The sequence below is a fragment of the Clinocottus analis genome, unplaced genomic scaffold (genome assembly GCF_023055335.1).
Source record: "Clinocottus analis isolate CAN_PGR_092001 unplaced genomic scaffold, fCliAna1.0.p SCAF_8, whole genome shotgun sequence".
Lineage (NCBI taxonomy): Eukaryota > Metazoa > Chordata > Actinopteri > Perciformes > Cottidae > Clinocottus > Clinocottus analis.
The window spans coordinates 9483121-9501738 of NW_027176240.1; the positions used below are offsets into that span (position 1 = coordinate 9483121).

General features: G+C 40.1%; 2 protein-coding genes across 3 annotated transcripts; both read right to left on the reverse strand.

The window, feature by feature from the left end:
• Positions 1–7271: 7271 nt before the first annotated feature.
• On the reverse strand, positions 7272–11070 carry rps24 (ribosomal protein S24). Of its 2 annotated transcripts, XM_068568675.1 has the most exons (6): positions 10940–11070; positions 10106–10171; positions 9805–10014; positions 8896–9009; positions 7923–7943; positions 7272–7360 (listed from the first exon to the last, which is right to left on the reverse strand). In XM_068568675.1, exons 1-5 carry the CDS (start codon positions 10940–10942, stop codon positions 7938–7940), a joined length of 399 nt encoding a protein of 132 aa, XP_068424776.1. In that variant the 5' UTR covers positions 10943–11070; the 3' UTR covers positions 7272–7360; positions 7923–7937. The 2 variants fall into 2 exon arrangements, with proteins under 2 accessions (XP_068424776.1, XP_068424777.1); XM_068568676.1 differs by lacking the exon at positions 7923–7943.
• Positions 11071–12638: 1568 nt separating this feature from the next.
• On the reverse strand, positions 12639–16917 carry eif4ebp2 (eukaryotic translation initiation factor 4E binding protein 2). The gene is made up of 3 exons (XM_068568448.1): positions 16594–16917; positions 15036–15215; positions 12639–14755 (listed from the first exon to the last, which is right to left on the reverse strand). Exons 1-3 carry the CDS (start codon positions 16724–16726, stop codon positions 14724–14726), a joined length of 345 nt encoding a protein of 114 aa, XP_068424549.1. The 5' UTR covers positions 16727–16917; the 3' UTR covers positions 12639–14723.
• Positions 16918–18618: the final 1701 nt, after the last annotated feature.

Consider the following 18618-nt stretch of genomic DNA (forward strand, 5'->3'; position numbering starts at 1 on the left):
CATTTATTTCAGTGTGAATACAAACATTACAATTACAATATAAATTGTCAATTGAAATCATATTAATGAGCTTGTATTGTTAGTTAAATAAAGGTAAACCCCACATACAGATTTAAAATGCTGGAACTGGAGCGCTTACAAATCTCAAAACTGTTTAGCAATCACACTGAACAAATAATCAATTTTAGAAGCATGAAATAGAAACACATATCCCATTATTTTGAGTGAGCAAATACAGAAATGTAACAGTATCATAGTGGAACACTCTCCAAACTAAATAAAATGACCTATCACGATTTATGACAACCAGCACGTCAGTCTGAAATTTACAGCAACTTTCTCTATAAATAAATATGTATTCTTGTGCTATGAGATTTTTGTTGTTAAAAAATAAAAAGAATACTTATCTAGACATGTCAAGGCTTTTTATCACAACATGTACCAGTGACAAGATGATCAGTGAACTAAGAACAGTGATAATAAAATGTATTACATTACAATGACTGGTGAGTAAATCCTTAACTTAAATAGCGTACGTCAATTATTTTAACTATGACCAGATATAATGATGAGTTGATGAGACGATGAATTTTACTTTTTCTCATTCATTTCATAGCTTCATGTACTGTATGTGTAGATATGTTGAGAGCCACTAACAACCCCATGAATTATGGATTTTTCCAGCGACAGAACATATTATGGGATCTGAGAGGCAATATGAGCAAATCTCCCTTTTTATTCATGCCAGTCCTGTTTAATGAATCACTGGGAGATTGCTCTCACTGTTGCCATTAATCAGAGCTCCTCTGCTGCTGATTGAAGAGGGTAATATTAACAGGAATACCAATGAGTGGAGGAATGTGCACGGCTGAAAAATGGCAGAATAACTCAGCCATATGGACAGCCAAGTACTGTGTGCAGTCCAAACACAACCTTGTTCCATCCTTACAAGGAATTAAGTCCATTACAATTTGGCCAGGTTCTCCGATGTCAAACTGCCGTGCACCCAGAAGAGACGATTTGGTTTAAGGCTGCTATTGGAAAACCATGCGCCACAATCATATTGTTACATAGCAGGCTGCATGTTGCAACGTTTGGTCCCTCACACAAATGTGTTTCATTGATGGAAGAAAACTGGACCAGGCTGGTGCTTGAGGGAGCATTTTTGTTCATGAATTTATAAATGTGTCCATTTATGCAGTTAATGTCCCTGTATGATAAGAATAAGTTAGAAACCATTTGGGTTTGTGGGATGTAATTTCGCTTTTTGCTTTTCGTAATCTCTTTCTTCTTTTCACCATTACTGGATTCAAGCAGATGTTATTTTATGCCCTTTGTAAAAAAAAACTGTAATTGACATTTGAAGAGTGGGACCCAGATATTTAGAAGAAAAGTTAGATATTTTGGAAAAGGCCTTTATATTCTTTCTTTCTGATATAAATGAGAAAAGTGGCGACTCACATTTGAATCTGTTATGAAGCTCCAGCCAGAGCTATACATATCTTTTAGTGTAGCTTAGCATAAAGACGAAACCAAGAAATAACCTGGCACATACACTTCCGTAAAAAAGCACATTTGAGGTAAACAAGGGCGAGAAAGGTAGAAAGAGAGAGATAATTTTAATTACTTATTGTTTTATTATTATTGTTGTTATCTGTATAAGTTGTACATTTCTATGTTTTGCTAATGTGTTTTGATACTTTGGCAATATTGTTGTTGCAACATTCGTGAGAATGTGAGCGAGAGAGAGAGAGAAAGAGAGAGAGAGAGAGAGAGAGAGAGAGAGAGGTGAACATAGCAGTTAGGCTTCGTAGGTCCTGTCGTTGGATCATGCAATGTGTATTATGTCAGCGAGATCCTCATCCTCCACAACGCTAACAGGCTACACGCAGTAGCACACATTTAGCTTTGGCTGCAGTGAGTTTGTTCTTCGTTGTGGTGTCCATGTGTTTCTGTCTGAAGTCATCCCTTCGTGTCTGGCTATGACGAGGGGGCGCAGGGTTAGCATCAGCTGTGTGCTTGGCCATCGAGTGGTATTTCAGACTGGATAGCTACGATGCTAGCTCAGTTCACAATGACATATGGCTCATACCACTTCGGTCTTCTCAAGGGACCCACGTTTTATCATTCAGTTTGCCGTGTCGCGCTCACCATTCATTCATTTCAACCCGTAACGTTAGCCTAGCTTCCAAGCGCAAACCGCGTGCCTATTGTTTTGCTTCCGGTTAAACTACATCCGGTTTTGAAAAATGAAAATTGCGTTAACGCCGTTAATAACGCGCTAATCTGACAGCACTAGTATATTTTTAAAAAAAAGGCTAGCCTGGCACTGTCAAAATGTAAGAAAATCTATTAACCATCATCTAAAGCTCATAATAATCATGATATATATCTCGTTTGCAGAAAAGCCAAAATGTGATAACGACACATTGGACAGAGAGACCGACGATCTGTTTCCCCTTGAATCCAGTGGGCTAAGCTAACTCACCTTACTCTCGGAAAGAAAGTGCATAAGAAGCCAATGATTACCAAAACATATATCCACAATAGAGCAGGACAACACATATATATGTGTGCTATTACGACAGGGGCCAGTTGTGCTGCACGACGTTTGGTACAAATCAATTGAATCAGCAAGTTGATGGACTATGATGAATCGCTTGGAAAAAGATGTGCATATAACTACATTTTTGCACAAAGCTGATATCCTTTCTCTAAAACTCAAGGACACATGCGTGCACATATGATTCCTCAAATGACTGCACACACACACACACACACACACACACACACACACACACACACACACACACACACCTTCCAGTCTGGAGAGTACAGCATGGCTATCACACAAAGCATTCCATCATACTGTCACTCACATCTGCTGCCCTTTCTCATTACCGCACCCTCACAATTCTCCCTCTCTCCTTTACCTCCCCTTCAGCCAAACCCCCTTTTTCTCTCCTTTTATACAACCATCCACATTATTCTCCCCTTTATTCATGCTATACTACTACCCTTCCACGCCAACAAAAATGAACAGAATTGCGGCTTCGGACATAGATGTGTGTGGGCTAAAACGCTTTTACACCATGTCTGATGTCCTCAGAGCCTCAGACCACAGAGTAGTTTCATGATTGAAACCGAGAAGTGATTTTTTTCCCATGTGCCCACTGGTTTATGGTGCCAGAATTAGACAGCAGGTACCATTTTTTTCCAACTCTCCCTGAACCTGTGAAAATAGATTGATGGAAAATACCATTGTTGCATTTCAGCAAATAATAGTGTATATCCATGGGAGTTCTGTTTGTTTGGGCAGATGCAGTTTGCTGCAGTCTCTGCCATTTTTTTTTCGCCCCTCCCTTTTCGGCTTCCATGGGATAAATGACAAAACCATGTCTTGTCTGGTGATGCAAAGAGGATAATTAGGATTCACGAAACACAGTTTGTCCTCAAAAGCAAATCACTTCCCTGTTGCTCAGGGGCTACCAAGGCACAGATCATTTTATATATCAGCACCTAGCAACTGGCAGATGGAGTGAACTTAGTGCAGGCTGCCAAAGCTGATAGGACACTGCAGGACTGCAAAATGAGCTGTGATGATTCCCCTGCTGAGGCCAACAAGAGAGACATATCTCATTAAGATGCATAGCTTCCTCGAATGCCCAGCCGCACTTTACGGCACCAAGTTGGCCCCTCGTGAAAATGTTCACAATGCCATTGAAAACATACAGTTTGGAGCCGACGGTTGAAAAGCAAACACCACCCAGATTGATAATTATAAACTTGCAAATAGTAGAACATCAAACATGAAAGAAATATAAGCTAAATTGCTATGTAATATCCAGTTTAGAACCACAATGCTGCACATTAAGGAACTGGTAAATAAGCAAGCACAATATTCTAAAAAGCAGCAAGAGCATTACCATTGCTTTGACATCTATCCATTGATATCCACATGGACGTGGGAATTCTGTCCATTTCCCCCTTATCAACTCTCTGCATGGAGAGAGACGGGTCATTAAAACTGCACCTGTTGCGAGGGCGTAACCATGTGTTGCTCACCATCGATCATAAACCCGACTGCAAGAACACTTTTGTTGGACAAGCAGCCAGAAAAATATTCTTATGACAAAACCACTTCCTGCCCTGAAGGAAATCAGACGTGAATATAGCCCTTTATCTTGTTATGTTTGGCATGGGGGAGGCAGGGCCCCGAGACGCCTTCGGCACGGCCGCCTGATGCTGAGACTGCAGCCAGCGCGCAGTGTGCCCGCTAACATACCAGCGTGCATCACACGCACTGCGCCTCAACACAATACATCATCGCCTGACCAATTATCTCTTATCTCCATCCTCAACCCTTTAGCTTATCGCCCAGCACATCACTAAACCATTTATTTTTCCAGTTGATTTCTTCAGATACTCTCTCAACCAAATGCTGTTTATTTCATTAGTCTGCTACCAAAGGGTGTCCTCCTCCTTTCTTGTATTGATAAAAACACACGGAAAGGAACTGATTTTCACTCATCCAACATCAGAAACCAAAGAAGCGGTGTAGATATCAGAGAAACACAATAACAAGGAGAATGAGTGAGACACTAAAAAAAAAACATGCTGCAGGGACAGAAGAAGAAGAGAGAGACAAAGACAGAGAGGCAGAGACTCCTGGGACGGACCGACAGGGCTGTGGAGTGAGCAGCTTAATTTCCCAACACCATCTGCTACCATACCCTGGGTTGAAAGCTCCACTTATGTCAAACCTCCCACAACCAAACACCAGCAGAGCTCTGCGGAGCTGTGGGAGACCCCACTGTCTTCTCCTTGTCGGTCCCCTTCACCGGATTCCTCCTCCACACCTATGCAGCCCACACACTCTCATCCTCCAACAGTGGCACCAACACACACTTTAGCTGAGATAAATGAATGTGCCTGCTATTATCTGGGTCAGAGAGGGTTTTAAGATTCTGTATAGGAAGAAATAAAGCATAATTACTTGGGCACCAACATGTTAGATGCCCTTGTGCTCTCCAGGAAAATGGATTTTCCTTTAATATATTCACATACATGCCAGGTCACTGTCCACTTAATCAATGGGGTCTTGATACAGTGACTCCCGTTTCTATTGTGTTGGGAGTCAAAATTATCTTGATAAACTGTCAGTGTTTAATCTTAGCCGGCTGGCATCGATTGAAGCAAAGCCCACAGGGAATGCTGGGTATTTTTATATAGGCCTTTCTAGGGGGAAAGAAGGACCCACAACTCAAAATGTGTCAATGGAAGTGCCTCCAAGCTACTGTTTCTCCTTTTTCTCCTTGTAATGTGAGCACTGAGGACTCTGGTGGTGAAGTGTCTGGCCTACATTCAAGACTTAGAGGCTTGAAAATATGTCAAATTGCAGGGAAGACAATTATACGGAGCGTAAATATAATGCTTGAGGAGGGTGTTTCCTGTAAGAAAGTGAAGGTCATAAATCATCATTTCTAGCATTTTAATGCATGGCAGATTTTGTATTATTTTTCCTTGTATGTACTATGTACTTGCATGTACACCCCAGCTTCTTATAGGAAGTAACCATTTCTCCCAGTCTGACACCAAAAGGTTTCATGGCTTCAGGGCAGACCTGGTTACAGTTTTCCTCTCCACAACATGAGGAAATACTTATATCCAAAAAAGAACAGGAGACAGTGGGAGGCAGGTGTGTGTGTGTGTGTGTGTGTGTGTGTGTGTGTGTGTGTGTGTGTGTGTGTGTTGAGGGGTTACCCTGAGGACAGACCATTCCCTGGCATTTTAATCACTTCTTTTCCACGCTCTCTCAGAGTATTTCTATGCAAATTATCTTAAAAGGTCACGATGCAAAGAGGGATATCTATTCTGTTCCAAACGGTGTTTATAAACAGAAAATGGTAAACGTCCACACAGAGTAGCTTATCTGTGCATTAGTCATAAGGGGTTTTGCCTCTAGGACAAACTACTGATTAATATTTTTATCAAACAGGTAAATACTTTTAGTAACAGCTTCAGTGTTTCCAACTAGTTATGCATTTTCATCAGTGAAGGGAGTCCTCGTGTGGCCATTTGGGTTACTACAGCTACATCTTTGAACCCATTTAAAACATCACTACAACACTAATAGTAAACACTAGTTTAGAATACATTTACATTTAATACATTTAAAATCCAAGCACCTGATAACCCTAGTAAGGAATTTATATGTGATGTTAAATCTCAGTTAAAATGACCCCCAAAAATGGCTGAGAACAAGATCAGTTGGTTGGTTAGTTAGTGAGGTAATGTCCCTGCAGGGCCACTAGAAGTCACTATCACCAGAATACAAGTATGTTCAAGTCAAATATGAAACCAAAAACAAAAGTACACGTAGGAAATAATTTGGACTGAGTAGTGCAACACACTAATGTCAAAGTCATGTAAGTTGCTTGAGGATGGCAGCTCACAAACAACTGGAGTGACAGAGTAGTGATGGCTTCAGACTTCTACAGAGACATCCTGAAACCTGCTAACTTGTTTTACAGCTGAGTCTTAACCATTGTCTGGTGTTCATATTTGTGTTATTCAGCCAGTGTTCGTGTGTCTGATGGACCCGCTGCATTTTGGGGGTTTTAATTCAATTTTACATTAAAATTCAGATTGACCCATAATGTATTCATGAGTACCACATTCTGGTCTTTCGCTGAGACATTGGACACACAAACTTGGAAGAATTGACTGGCCTGTTCCGAGTAGTCAGCAGTTAAGGCTGTTTGTTTTTCTTGTATCGTTCCCACCACGTGTGAATGATTCCTTTGTAAAGCGTCTTTGAGTATTGATAAAAGCGCTACGTAAAATGAAAGTATTATTAAAACGTCCAGCAATGTGAGAGCAGACATTTGTCAGTGCTTGAATTTATCAACAATATTGCGACCTTGCACAGGAACGGCAGGGACATAAAAACAAAACTCTGACACAGAAAATCTATAAGCAGGCCCAGACAGTAGGACACGTATAAGCCCTGACCATCCTGTATGTAATATAAATGTGTAGGGGGGTGTACAGGGTGGTCATTGAAAAGGTGTTCTGATTAATGTTCTTCACAGAAAATGAGCCACGGCCAGAGTCTGAAGAAATAATTAATCGTAATAAAATACATCGATAAATGTAAACCGGTCCCACAGACCCGAACACGACACAAAAAGATGTAAGCTAAACACGAAAATACAGACATCAAACTGTGATGAACTGTATGTTCAAATGAATAAATCCAAAAATACAGATTTTTTTTCCAATTTTTTCCAAAGTTTATTTGATGACAATATACAAGAACATCTTGAGCACGGAGACCTTCCCTGGTTGTCCGGGCTCACTGTGGGGAAAGAACAGCAAAATTAATACAGGGCAAATAAAATTAACTTAAAACCTCCTTGACAATGTGAGTAACACAAGTTAAAGAGTGCAAACTGAGCAAACAAATGTTAATTATTTATATGGCAAGGCAAATTGTTTAAACTCCAACATTATCTCTTATACTTTGGAGCTTTGTTTAACATCATGACTGAAGTTAGAAGTCACACATTGGCATGGTTTTAGTTCAACTGACCCACACTCCACACACTGAGAAACTAAGGTCCACATGCTACACCCTGCCTCTAATAACTAAAGATCTGAAGCATTATCAAAGTGCTTGTGTCTGTTTAACTGTAAGGCAGAGTGTGCAAAGCCTAATGGATATGCTATTCTAGTGGGACAAAGGACTGGGGGAGAGGGGAAAATCTTCTAGGAGAGAGTTTGAAACCACTTAAGGAGAGGGGGAGGCACTGAAGGAAAATGACAGGGGTAGGTAAGGTACATCATGCATTGCACAGCTCAGGCCTTTCAGCTTTTGAGGTGCAACACAATGGCACACCATGCTTGTTCAGCTTTTATACCTGCACACTGACACTTCACTTCTGCAAAAGAAATCCATGGGAAGCAAAATCAAGAGCAAAAGATGAAAGAAAATAATGTTAACATGTTGAAAATAAAAATAGAAAAGATCTCTGAATGGGTTTGTCGCAGCTGTACTCAACAAGTCAGATAGAACCAAGCCAATTAAATCTCAGGTAGATGTGGCTGGAGAGTGTCCATATTTAACAAGCCAATTTGTGCTGGAGCTATTGCAGATGCAGCTGTTTATAGTCCAGCTGTGTTGTAATTCAGAGACCTTTTCTAGGTGACTTTAGGCAAGAGACTAGTGAGCTCGAGGGTACAAGAGTATGTTCGGTTTTATTCAAACAAAAAAACTACACCAGGGGATTATACAGACACTGTTTTAAGTTATTTACTCTTTTGGCTGTAGGGTTGTTAGCTTTCCAAAACAGTCTAGAACCCCATTAGTTTTCAGGTCAAACTTAATTATTAGTATTAAGAGGAGGATAAGCCATTCACTAGTGGGTCTAATTGTATATCTGATGCATCATGTACATTCAGGGAAAAGCATTAAGGGTTTAGCTCTCAGATGGGTAGGTAAAGGGAGAATATTGCTGCTGGTATTTTTCACTAACGGATTATCTGCACACTAAAATTAGTCTATTTATGCACAACTGTTACCTTCTACAGATCCCAAAGAAGATTTGACACGATAGGAAAGATGGAAACAGAAATTTAAACAGCAAAGGTTGTGAAAAAGAAATGGCAGAAAAGATTAAGAATAGTTACAATGAAAGCATAATAAAGTGCCCTGAAAATAATTACATCTTTTGCTTTTGGTACTTTGCTTCAATTAAGACATTAAATACAGTACATTTCCTGATGACATACTTTAACAGGAACACTGTTATTCCATTTCGTAAACTGAGCCAAGAGGAGACTACACGTGTTTAGTTACTGTTCATTTGTACGAAAGTAAAATAAAAACTATACCTTTTTGCCAGCAGCGCCCACACTGGCCTTCTTGGTGCCTCGTACTTTCTTCATTCTGTTCTTGCGTTCCTTGCGCTGTTTCCTTGAGGTCTTCTTTTTCTCATAGAGACCATGCTGAAGAACACAAATTAACACACGTTTAATTTTACTTGATGCTTTAGTAATCATAACTCACTGATGTTAAGGAAAAACAAAGAACTTGTCATCATACGTGCATAAAATTTGACATTCTACAATTTTTGAAGCTGTTGACTGATAAAGCGCCCAGGGAGCAAGTTTGGGTTGAGTTCAGAGACACTTGGAGGAGGGCCCGGGATCGCACCACCAACATATTGATTAAAAGAACGACCTGCTAAACCACAGCCGCACTCTGTATTGCCAACCCATAAGATTATATTGATGGCTGATGTCAGATGTCTACACTGGGTCATGGCTGATTAGCTTTTAATAAAAAATAACTAAAATTGTGCATATGTGCACACAAAGATGACCTTCCTTTAAAACGAATAGGCCCCATTATCCACCATCGATGTTCAATAGAAATTGTGGATAAGCAACATATAAGATAAGATAATCCTTTATTAGTCCCGCAATGAGAAAATTGCAGGTATATCATGTTATATCTTCAGGAGCTGATCTGCTGCGGTCTGCAAACTAATCAACATGATGGAAATGCAAAACTAAGTCTATTCAGTGGCTGACAGCTCTGAGGGGAGTTAAGAGCCTTTGAAGTACAAGAAAAGGCTGTCCAGTAAAACAATATTTTGCCATGAAACTGTCTTTGAGGTGCAGAACACAAGACAATTCAGCCGCTTGCTGTTGAAGAATCTAAGAAAAGTTAAAACGGCTATGCCTTCTGCAGTCATACCATGCCATAACCTGAATGAATCACAAAGGAACAAGACTCACTCTGGCCAGTCTGTGTTTGGGCTCGTTCTTCTTTGCGTAATCTAGAGAGTCGTACACCATTGCAAAGCCGGTTGTCTTGCCGCCACCAAACTGAGTTCTGAAGCCAAATACGAACACAACATCAGGGGTGGTCTTGTACATCTTGGCGAGTTTCTCCCTGATTTCAGTCTTGGGGACTGTTGCCTTGCCGGGATGCAGGACATCGACGACCTAGAGAAGACGGACAGGCAGTGAATACATGACCGCGTCACTGAAAACTCATCTCGTGGTGGCATCAACACAATTCACATTGAACACTTACCATTTGCTTCCTCTGAAGCAGCCGGTTCGTCATGAACTTGCGGGTCCTGACTGTCACTGTGTCATTCTGATGGGAGAAAGGAGAAGATGAAGCACACTGATGGACAATATATTTCAACCACTAGTTAATTTCCAGCCTTAAACTACTGATCTAACACTAAAAGAAAAAAAGAAGAAAAAAAACAGGTCAAGCATTAACCTGCAGCTTCCCTCAGAATGCATCAAGCAGTACATGCTGGCACGTTATATTTCTAGATTCTCACGTTGACTAACTGGCTAATATAGCTTGCTAACCAGGAAACGTATAAGCTTCAACGGACTCAATACAGCCCGAAAAATAAATACACAACCGTGTGCCAGTTAATATAGATATACAATATCACAGCTGTTTAATTTCCCTGTTTGTGCAACATGAGGGCCCAGCCATGACTAACAGTGTAGTGTATGCTAACGTTAGTCGCTGGTGAGCTCGGACTTTGCGTCTCTTTATTGACAACTAATACACGTACAAATACTTCTGTGTGACCGTTGGGCATTCGTGTGGTTTAACAGGGACTTCATGGTGAATACACGGTAATGAAAACACATGGAGGAAAGTATATAAACCATGCCAAGGGAGGTAAATAGTGTGTGTAGCGCCCTAACAAGCATACACTGGTTAGCATATGGATGGTGTCGCTGAATTTCCTCTGAGCTCGCGTCAAAGCTCGTCAATATCGAGACAAAACGACAGCGCGACCTTAAACCATCACGTATAGGGAATGAATTTTGTTTATATGAACGGATGGCCTCGATGATCATCGGATTTTACTTTATATTTTACCACCAGACTCACCATCTTGACGCCGGGCTCGCTCAGGGACGTAGAAAAGGAGGAAGGACCGGCAGGCGACCGGATTAATGCCTGCACGAAATTGAGTGGGCACGTACTTGTCTTGCCTGATGTAAAAACGTAAACATAATCACGTAAACGTAAAAGAAACTCGGCGAAGTTGTTTTATAGTTTGTCCTTATATAGAGTTAGGAAATTAAATAAGTATTTATAATAAATAATATAATTACAATAATTAACCCATAGTGCAAAGCCTGATATTTTTTCCGCCACCAAAATATTAATTTTTATTTCTTTATTCATGCTGACACATGACTAGAAAACATGGACTTTGAGGTAAGAATACACGCTTGGCCACTTAGATGGACATAATGTAAAACTGTAAAAGTATTGTGAATAAACTGACATGTAGGAAAGAAACCGCCACCTGCGGTTCCTCTTTCGTCCACTAGACGTCAGTAATGCGCGTCTGAATATTGAAGTTAGTGTCATTCAGTGTAGAAAAGATGCAGCAAGATGCCAATAACCATAGTATTCATTATTAAGGCATCTACGTTGTATTTATGAAAATGTAAAACAAAATTGCATTCCGGATGCACCTGTTATAGTGATAATTTGTAAAAAGAAAAACAAAATGAACTGAACTTTAAAAAACCCAACAATGTATTTTAAATCAAAATCAGTGTATGAAAAGTTTGCCTGGCTTTGACTCCATACCCCAAGGCCAGGATTGTATGTTTGACCACCCCTGACTCCCACATCAACCCCTCACCTCCACCCTCTGTACACTGTGAACGTACCCCTCGCCTTTACGCTTCCATGGAGTACAGTACATTGGCCACAGCAGACTATGCATGACAGCGTTTTAATATGCATGGACACCCAGAAACTACTAGAAGTGCTGTACCCCATTAACGCCAGCTGGCCTCGTTTTCCACATGACAGTTTGTGTTAATTTGATTAAATACATTTTTCCACAGTATAAGTGAGTAGGGCTTAAAAGCTCAAGTTCTTTAAAAAAAACATTAAACTAAATGTTGGCATAGGGCCCCTTTATGAGACAATTGATTTTGTACTGCAGTGGTGTAAATACATTTTCATCAAATTTCCAAAATTGGCTTACACACAGTGATCCTGCGATGTTTTAAAGAAATATCCAACTTGCAACATTGTTGACTGTTTGACCGACTTGAGCATTGTTCTAATAAATGTGCCCGTCTTACTCTGCAGTTTCGTAACATCTGACTTGTACAATCTTAACAACTTCAACATTCTGTAACTTGCACCTTTCTGTTCAACGTGAACAGCTGGAACGCTCATCTGCCTGACGAATGCATTGCAAGAACATCACATGTAGTTTACCCTCCATACAGTTAGTTTTCTAAATAAAGTCCAATGAATAGAAAAATTGGTGCAATGTGTGTGAGGAGATTTTATTTTTAGTTTGGTAAGGAGTACTTGTGATGTGACATTTCAGATGTGGAAAAAGGGCTCTGCTTTTTTGCACAGCATGAAACAGTGGTCCTGAAATAACAAAATGAAAGATATTATGGTGAAATTATACAGAAGAGTTTCTTGATCCGTATTGAAACATAGTAAGAATGTTGATACTTACTTACTCATGTTAAGTGATTCTACGTGTTTGTCACATCAAAAATAGCACAGAACACAACAAACCGATAATTAAAAACACAACATCTGGTTTTCTTTGTTACGGAACTTTATTGATCTTGCAGCAACAGTGTCCACTGGCATTGGAGTTTCATTTAAAATAAAGTTACTTAAAATAAGAGCAGAAAGTTACAGTAAGTTTTGTTTCAAATCCCCTTCAACACACAATGTTAAGCCCTCATTGTCAAACCAAACTGATTTGAAATGAATCTGCGATTTGAATTATGATGTTGTTATACAAAGTTTTTTGACAAAAATGTTCAATGCCAATTGTGTTCAAGCAACCCCTGAATGTATTTGTCACCAAACATGGCCAGATTAAATTACAAAGCCAAAAAGAAAAAAGAAAACCTTTGATAGACATCATTGCAGCCATTCAGCGGTTCCACCTACATAGAGGGACAACAGTGTGTTGTGAATGAATTTTGAGTAAAACGTAAACTTCCTGGTGATGTATTTTCCAAGTAGAGAACTGCTACTTGGACACAGTACAAATAACAGACATGTGATGTAACACAAAGAAACAAACACATTATTTTGGACTAAGTGAGCATGTGGCAGTCTTTAAACCATCGCTATCGGATCTTCAGAATCCCAAAATGAAATGTGTGATGCCACACAGCTGCTTAACGGTGGAAAACTTAATAAATATTAAATAATACTTTTTTTTAAAAAACAATAAAATTTACTTGTTTTGCCAAATTGCCAAGAACAATGTTACCTGTTCAATATTGTAGTGAAAAAATAAACATCTGTTGGAAAGTACAAATTGGTGACTGGGAACCTACTTTGGGTTACTGCATTTGAAGTAAAGTAAGGCATGGACAGACATGACACGGAGACAGAATAAGGTTTTGTCCGATGGGTTAAGGACACTGGGGACAGATCTGTACCGTGGATGATGATGATCAAGCCTGGTGGTCGACTGGTTCTTTGACACTACATCCAAAAGGCTTGACAGTGTTGATACCCAAACAAATACCCTCAATACTAAGAAACTAAAATGCATTTAAATGCATGTAAGACATCTGGATTTTTTTTCAAGTAAAAAAACAAATCTGTCTTTTCACTCAAAAATTGCCATTGTGATATTAATCACTTCCACATTAATCTAAATATTTATCTGGCCTGGATATTTAAAAACACCTGACAGATGTTGCGGAGTAAAACCTCCTTTCTGAGTAGTATCAAATCTTGAATTAAGCTTGTGCTAACAAAACAAAGTTTCAGCAAAGCTGGAGAAAAAGTGTGTTGACTTTTCTCAGGAGAGGAAAGTGTAAACACAATTTTGAGCAAGGTCACATTAGTGATGAATCTGTCCAGAAAAGTATTTTTTTTAAATGGAAATCTTGTTTTAAAATTGCAGGGTAATAACAGGTTTACAAAACAATTAAATCACTGCCTAAAATTCATTGTTAAAAAGTTTTGAAAACTCTGTTCACAGGCTTGTGTTGGTAATGGAAATGGAAGTCTTGGATTAGCATCTTCACCTTCTTGCAAAGTAAAAACAACAATAGCATCCCTTTGCATAACATCACTGGAACCTGAACAGACCAAACAATCGATAATTAATTGTGGAGCTTTTCAAGTAGTTCCAAAAACCAAAAGGACATAAAAATCTGTATGAATCTGTATGAATGTCTTCAAAACAAAACCAAAGACTGTGATGAATATCAAAGCATTCGACTGATTCTAAGGCCAGTACTAAAAATGACCACTTCCTCTCCCGATTAACTTGAAATCCTGTGAGTTTTAAAGTGTGCTGTGTTAAAGATCCGGACTCACAGAAAGCTGGAAGATGAGCACTGCAATCTGTTAATTGGACAAAGTGTCTGTGTACATAATATTCAGGCCTGCTCCTTCATTGTGTGGTTTGTACAGTGACTGGTAACCAAAGAAATCTATACAAATAAACACAGTTTCCAGAGTTGGCCCCACTGCACATGTATGTATGATACACTGAATCCTCATGAGTTACACACATTACATCCAGCAGCGAGACAGAGAGCTAAAGAAGATGGCTGCCATGAGGGCTCACAACATTGGTTTCTACAAGCCAAGCCACTGGCACATGTGATGCCAGGTCATTTGCTTTTGCTGGTGCGGTTCCAGTCGGTTAGATGTCCATTTCAAACTGAGCATCATCACCTTCAAAAACAAAAAACAAAGACAACACAGTGTTAAGGCATGTCTGGAGCAGAGTGGTGTGGTTGGTTTCATTACCATGGTGGTCGGCCTTTAGTTTAGTTTGACATAAAGTCAGGACTGAAATCTCTATGTTGATACAATTCTTGGCACCTTTAAGTGAAACAATCGCAGTACATCAACAGAGTGTGTTTGTCACATGTTTGACAGGACTGGTGACTGTACCAACACAACACTCCCCCGTTACATAACTCGGTCACTCGATCCACGATGCAACTCTTACCGGTTGCGGGCTTGCCATCATGGTTGTTGATGTGGTTGTTGGCTTCATTCTTCTTGTTCTCTCTCAGGACATTTTGACTCGTCACTCCTGGGATGACAGGCAGGTGAACTGGGGGAGTCTGGGCAATGGGAGAATTACGCCTGTCCAGGAGGAACTTACGATCATAGATGATCCGGGTTCCTGCAACAACATACACATAGAGGTTTCAGTTACTCATGCTCTGTTCGAGGAAGTATCTATTGCGGGTCCTATCAAATGTGTTGTGGGTCGAAACGCTGGCCTTCATCCAGAAGGCCCGGATTTAAGCCGTCTTGACTAAAGCATCTACCTTTCTTACAAGTTGTCTTTAGTTAAAACACCTCTCCCAGTTTCAGTCTGTTCGGAGGCAGATGCAGGGCTTTGACACACACACACACACAAAAAAAAACACATCACAAATATACCCCAAAAAAGTTCATGTGAAAGGTAAAGAAGATTGAACCGCTAATGTGGCTGTACTTCTTCTACATCAGTGACTCCCAAGCTTTTAGTTTAGCTTTCTTAAGAAGCCAGGAAAACATCCAAAGTCATAAACAGATTCATTTCATTTAACTGCATGTTTCTCTTCTCACATTTCTCACGAGGTTCTGATGCAAAAGGTAAACTCACGAGTTTATAAACACAATAAACACACGGTTCTGACACTGAAAATAAAATAGCCGTCTTCATGGTTTGGATTTGACTGACAAGTAATGGGTTTTTCTTTTCTGCCAAACATCCCTCCATCATGTAATGTGCATGGTATTTGCTTTTAGATCTGAAATGAGTAGTTAGTTACTTAATTAACAGCAAATGTACAAGCAAACATCTTCATAATCAATTAACAGTTGTAGCAGTTTCTCCAAGTGAAAATGCCCCATATTATTTGGCTCCAGCTTCTTTTATGTGAACATTTGCCAGATTTTCACAGGTTTGTACGATTGTAAACGTAATATAATATGTGGTTTAGACTGTTGTTTGGACAAAACAACAGTTGGGAGAAGTTACATTGAACTATAATGGACATTTTTACTCATACTGTAGAAAGCCCATTGACATACATACTCTATAACATTGCTATACAGTGTATGTGGAGCTATAAAGCATTTCAGCAGCACAGTGTTGACATATCACATGCTCATGATATATGTGGACGGTATCTCTTCTTGATCAAAAGCACGTCCTTGTCTGAAAGGGCCTTATTTGCACTGCAGTAAATCAGACGTGGAATTTGACAAATCTGACATATACATCATTTGCTTTAAGCTGTCAGTTATCACGATCCTGTTTGCCATGGGTGTCAAACACAACCATTTGCTCCTTCTTCTGCACGATATATTTCATACAGAATCTCTGCGCTGCAAACCAGCCAATCAGACAGCCGCGAGGTGCGCACGGGGGCGGGTCATCGCTTTGTTTTTGTTTTGATCATGATGACAAGGCAGCCTATAGGCCACGGTGACATAACAGAGTACAAACGCCACTCCATGATAATGCTCCTCCGTTCCGCCTGTAAAGAAAAGACACCGCATCGTCTTACCTCCGGGAGTGGTAGAGAATAAAGTGCCTCCAGGGGTGGTGCAATAGTCATGAGGTAGCTGCGTTGTGTCGTTGATCAACACCGTCCTGGTCGGGATGGCCCTGCACTCGCTAAGCTGACGACTGGTCGACATTTTTCAGCGCCGATACGTTGACGAATTCAGCAGCTAAACAGACAATTTGCGGTGTTTATTTTTCCCGACGGACGGCGGAAACCCAGGCCGCTTCCCACGCTCTTGGTCTCCCTAAAAGCTTTCCTGTCTTGTCCTGTCGTCCTCCCAGCCGTCAGCAGCGTCCCTCTCCCTCAGCAAAGGCAGGAAGCACGACGAGCAGCGGGCGGATATGAAGTCAGCTGTGAGAAGCATCAGCAGTGTACTTTGTATTCAGTGGAAAGCACTTGTCTGTTTTCTTCTTCTCTTTTTCAGTTTGTGTTTTTGTTTCGAAAGGATGCATGCATGTCTGCGAGATTCAAATTCCTCTCCACCTAAACATATTCTGTTTATAAAACTTTCACAGTATTGATAACTGGCCTCATCTTGAACCTGCATATTCTTCTCATCCTTTGTTTCACTCAAAACTGTTTGCTCGCTCGAGTTCTGCAACGTTGTGGAACAAAAAGGCTCAAAATAAGCAGGCAACTCAGGCCCAACATTAGATCACAATATATTTGTATAGTTATATGCACAGATAATTGACAATGAACAGCTTATTGTGCTGGGTCCTCCTTAAACACATAATTACAATAAACGTAAGGTAATTATAATTATAACAAAGCGAGGGGGAAATTGAAGTATGAATGTATGATAAGTGTATGACTTTATGTCCCACACACTAATGATAACAAGCGGTGGAATAAATACTCAAGTTATGTATCTTTCAGAACATATTTGAGGTACTTTTTGGACAACTTTCCATCTTTTCATCCCACCTTCTAGCCTATTTCTACTCCACAACATTTCAATGTTTATTTTACTACAGTTATTGTAAGCAACCTTTCTTATCTAAAGAGCCATTTTGCCCTTTTTTCCACCAAGAATGTGCCTGGAGCCGCAAGACTATTTGATGTCAAAGCTTATAAAGTTCATATACAGTCATATTATCTATACAAAATATAGTTTGTTGTATTTAAGCAATTATAGAACAACAATAAAGACAAGTATGGACATTGTATTGCTATTTTACCTGTTATAACAATATCAAACTCTTATTAGGAGGTGGGGGAAAAATGTCATGTGTTGGCCTACATTGAGGTCAATAAACATCAAAAGTTATGGACCTTGAGTCCTATTAATTTGTGTGTTTTATAGAGTGTCTGTCCTCAAACCGCAAAGTACCAGTTTGATCCCTGTCCTCCTCACGTGAGGTTTCCATTTTAAAACGCATATATTGTAGCAACGTTTACACTGAGCGTCCAAACTGCCAGACTTTCAGAGCACCGCAAACGGAGGACTGACACGTTTTTTACTAGCGGACGCCTCACTGTCTCATAAGCTGCTTCAGAGCAGCAGCAGTTGAGCTTGGAGACGTGAAAGTATATCGACATTGCTCAGTTTGCTGCAGCAGTTGAGAAATCACTCCTCGCTCTTTTGCAGCTTGATCCTTTTTAGCAGATGCTGTGTGTTTGTTCTGGAGGAGTCTTTCAACATTACATGTTTTGTTGTTTGATAATTACTCGCCACATATCAAGCATACAGGGCACCCAGCATCGTTGGCAGTGAAAGCAAATTAATACGTCTCTACTTTTCTCCGTGACTTTTATTATTATTTTTAATGTATTTTACCGTTGATAGTTTACCGAGGGCGGGGCTCTGGGAATCACGTTGACATCCACCTGCAGGGAGAGCTGCTTGACAGCGACATAATAGAATGTGACGCACATTTGAGTTTACCAAATATTTAAACTTTGTATTTTATTTACAGTGACCCAATATCACCTCAAACTCCAGGATAAGAGGAGTTCCCTTTGAAAGGTACGTTTATTTAGTTTCAAAGCCTCAGGGAGCCGCAACAGAGGCGTGAAAGAGCC

Bases quoted from the DNA above. Each gene is read 5' to 3' on its own strand.
- rps24 (XM_068568675.1), bottom strand. The intron at 10,015-10,105 runs GTAAGTGTTCAA...CGTCTTCTCTAG, and splicing joins TGCTTCAGAGGAAGCAAATG to GTCGTCGATGTCCTGCATCC. The intron at 9,010-9,804 runs GTGAGTCTTGTT...TGTGTTCTTCAG, and splicing joins CCAAACACAGACTGGCCAGA to CATGGTCTCTATGAGAAAAA.
- eif4ebp2 (XM_068568448.1), bottom strand. From the start codon at position 16,726: ATGTCGACCAGTCGTCAGCTTAGCGAGTGCAGGGCCATCCCGACCAGG. The intron at 15,216-16,593 runs GTAAGACGATGC...ATGTTGTTGCAG, and splicing joins ATTCTCTACCACTCCCGGAG to GAACCCGGATCATCTATGAT. The intron at 14,756-15,035 runs GTAAGAGTTGCA...TTGTTTTTGAAG, and splicing joins TGATGGCAAGCCCGCAACCG to GTGATGATGCTCAGTTTGAA.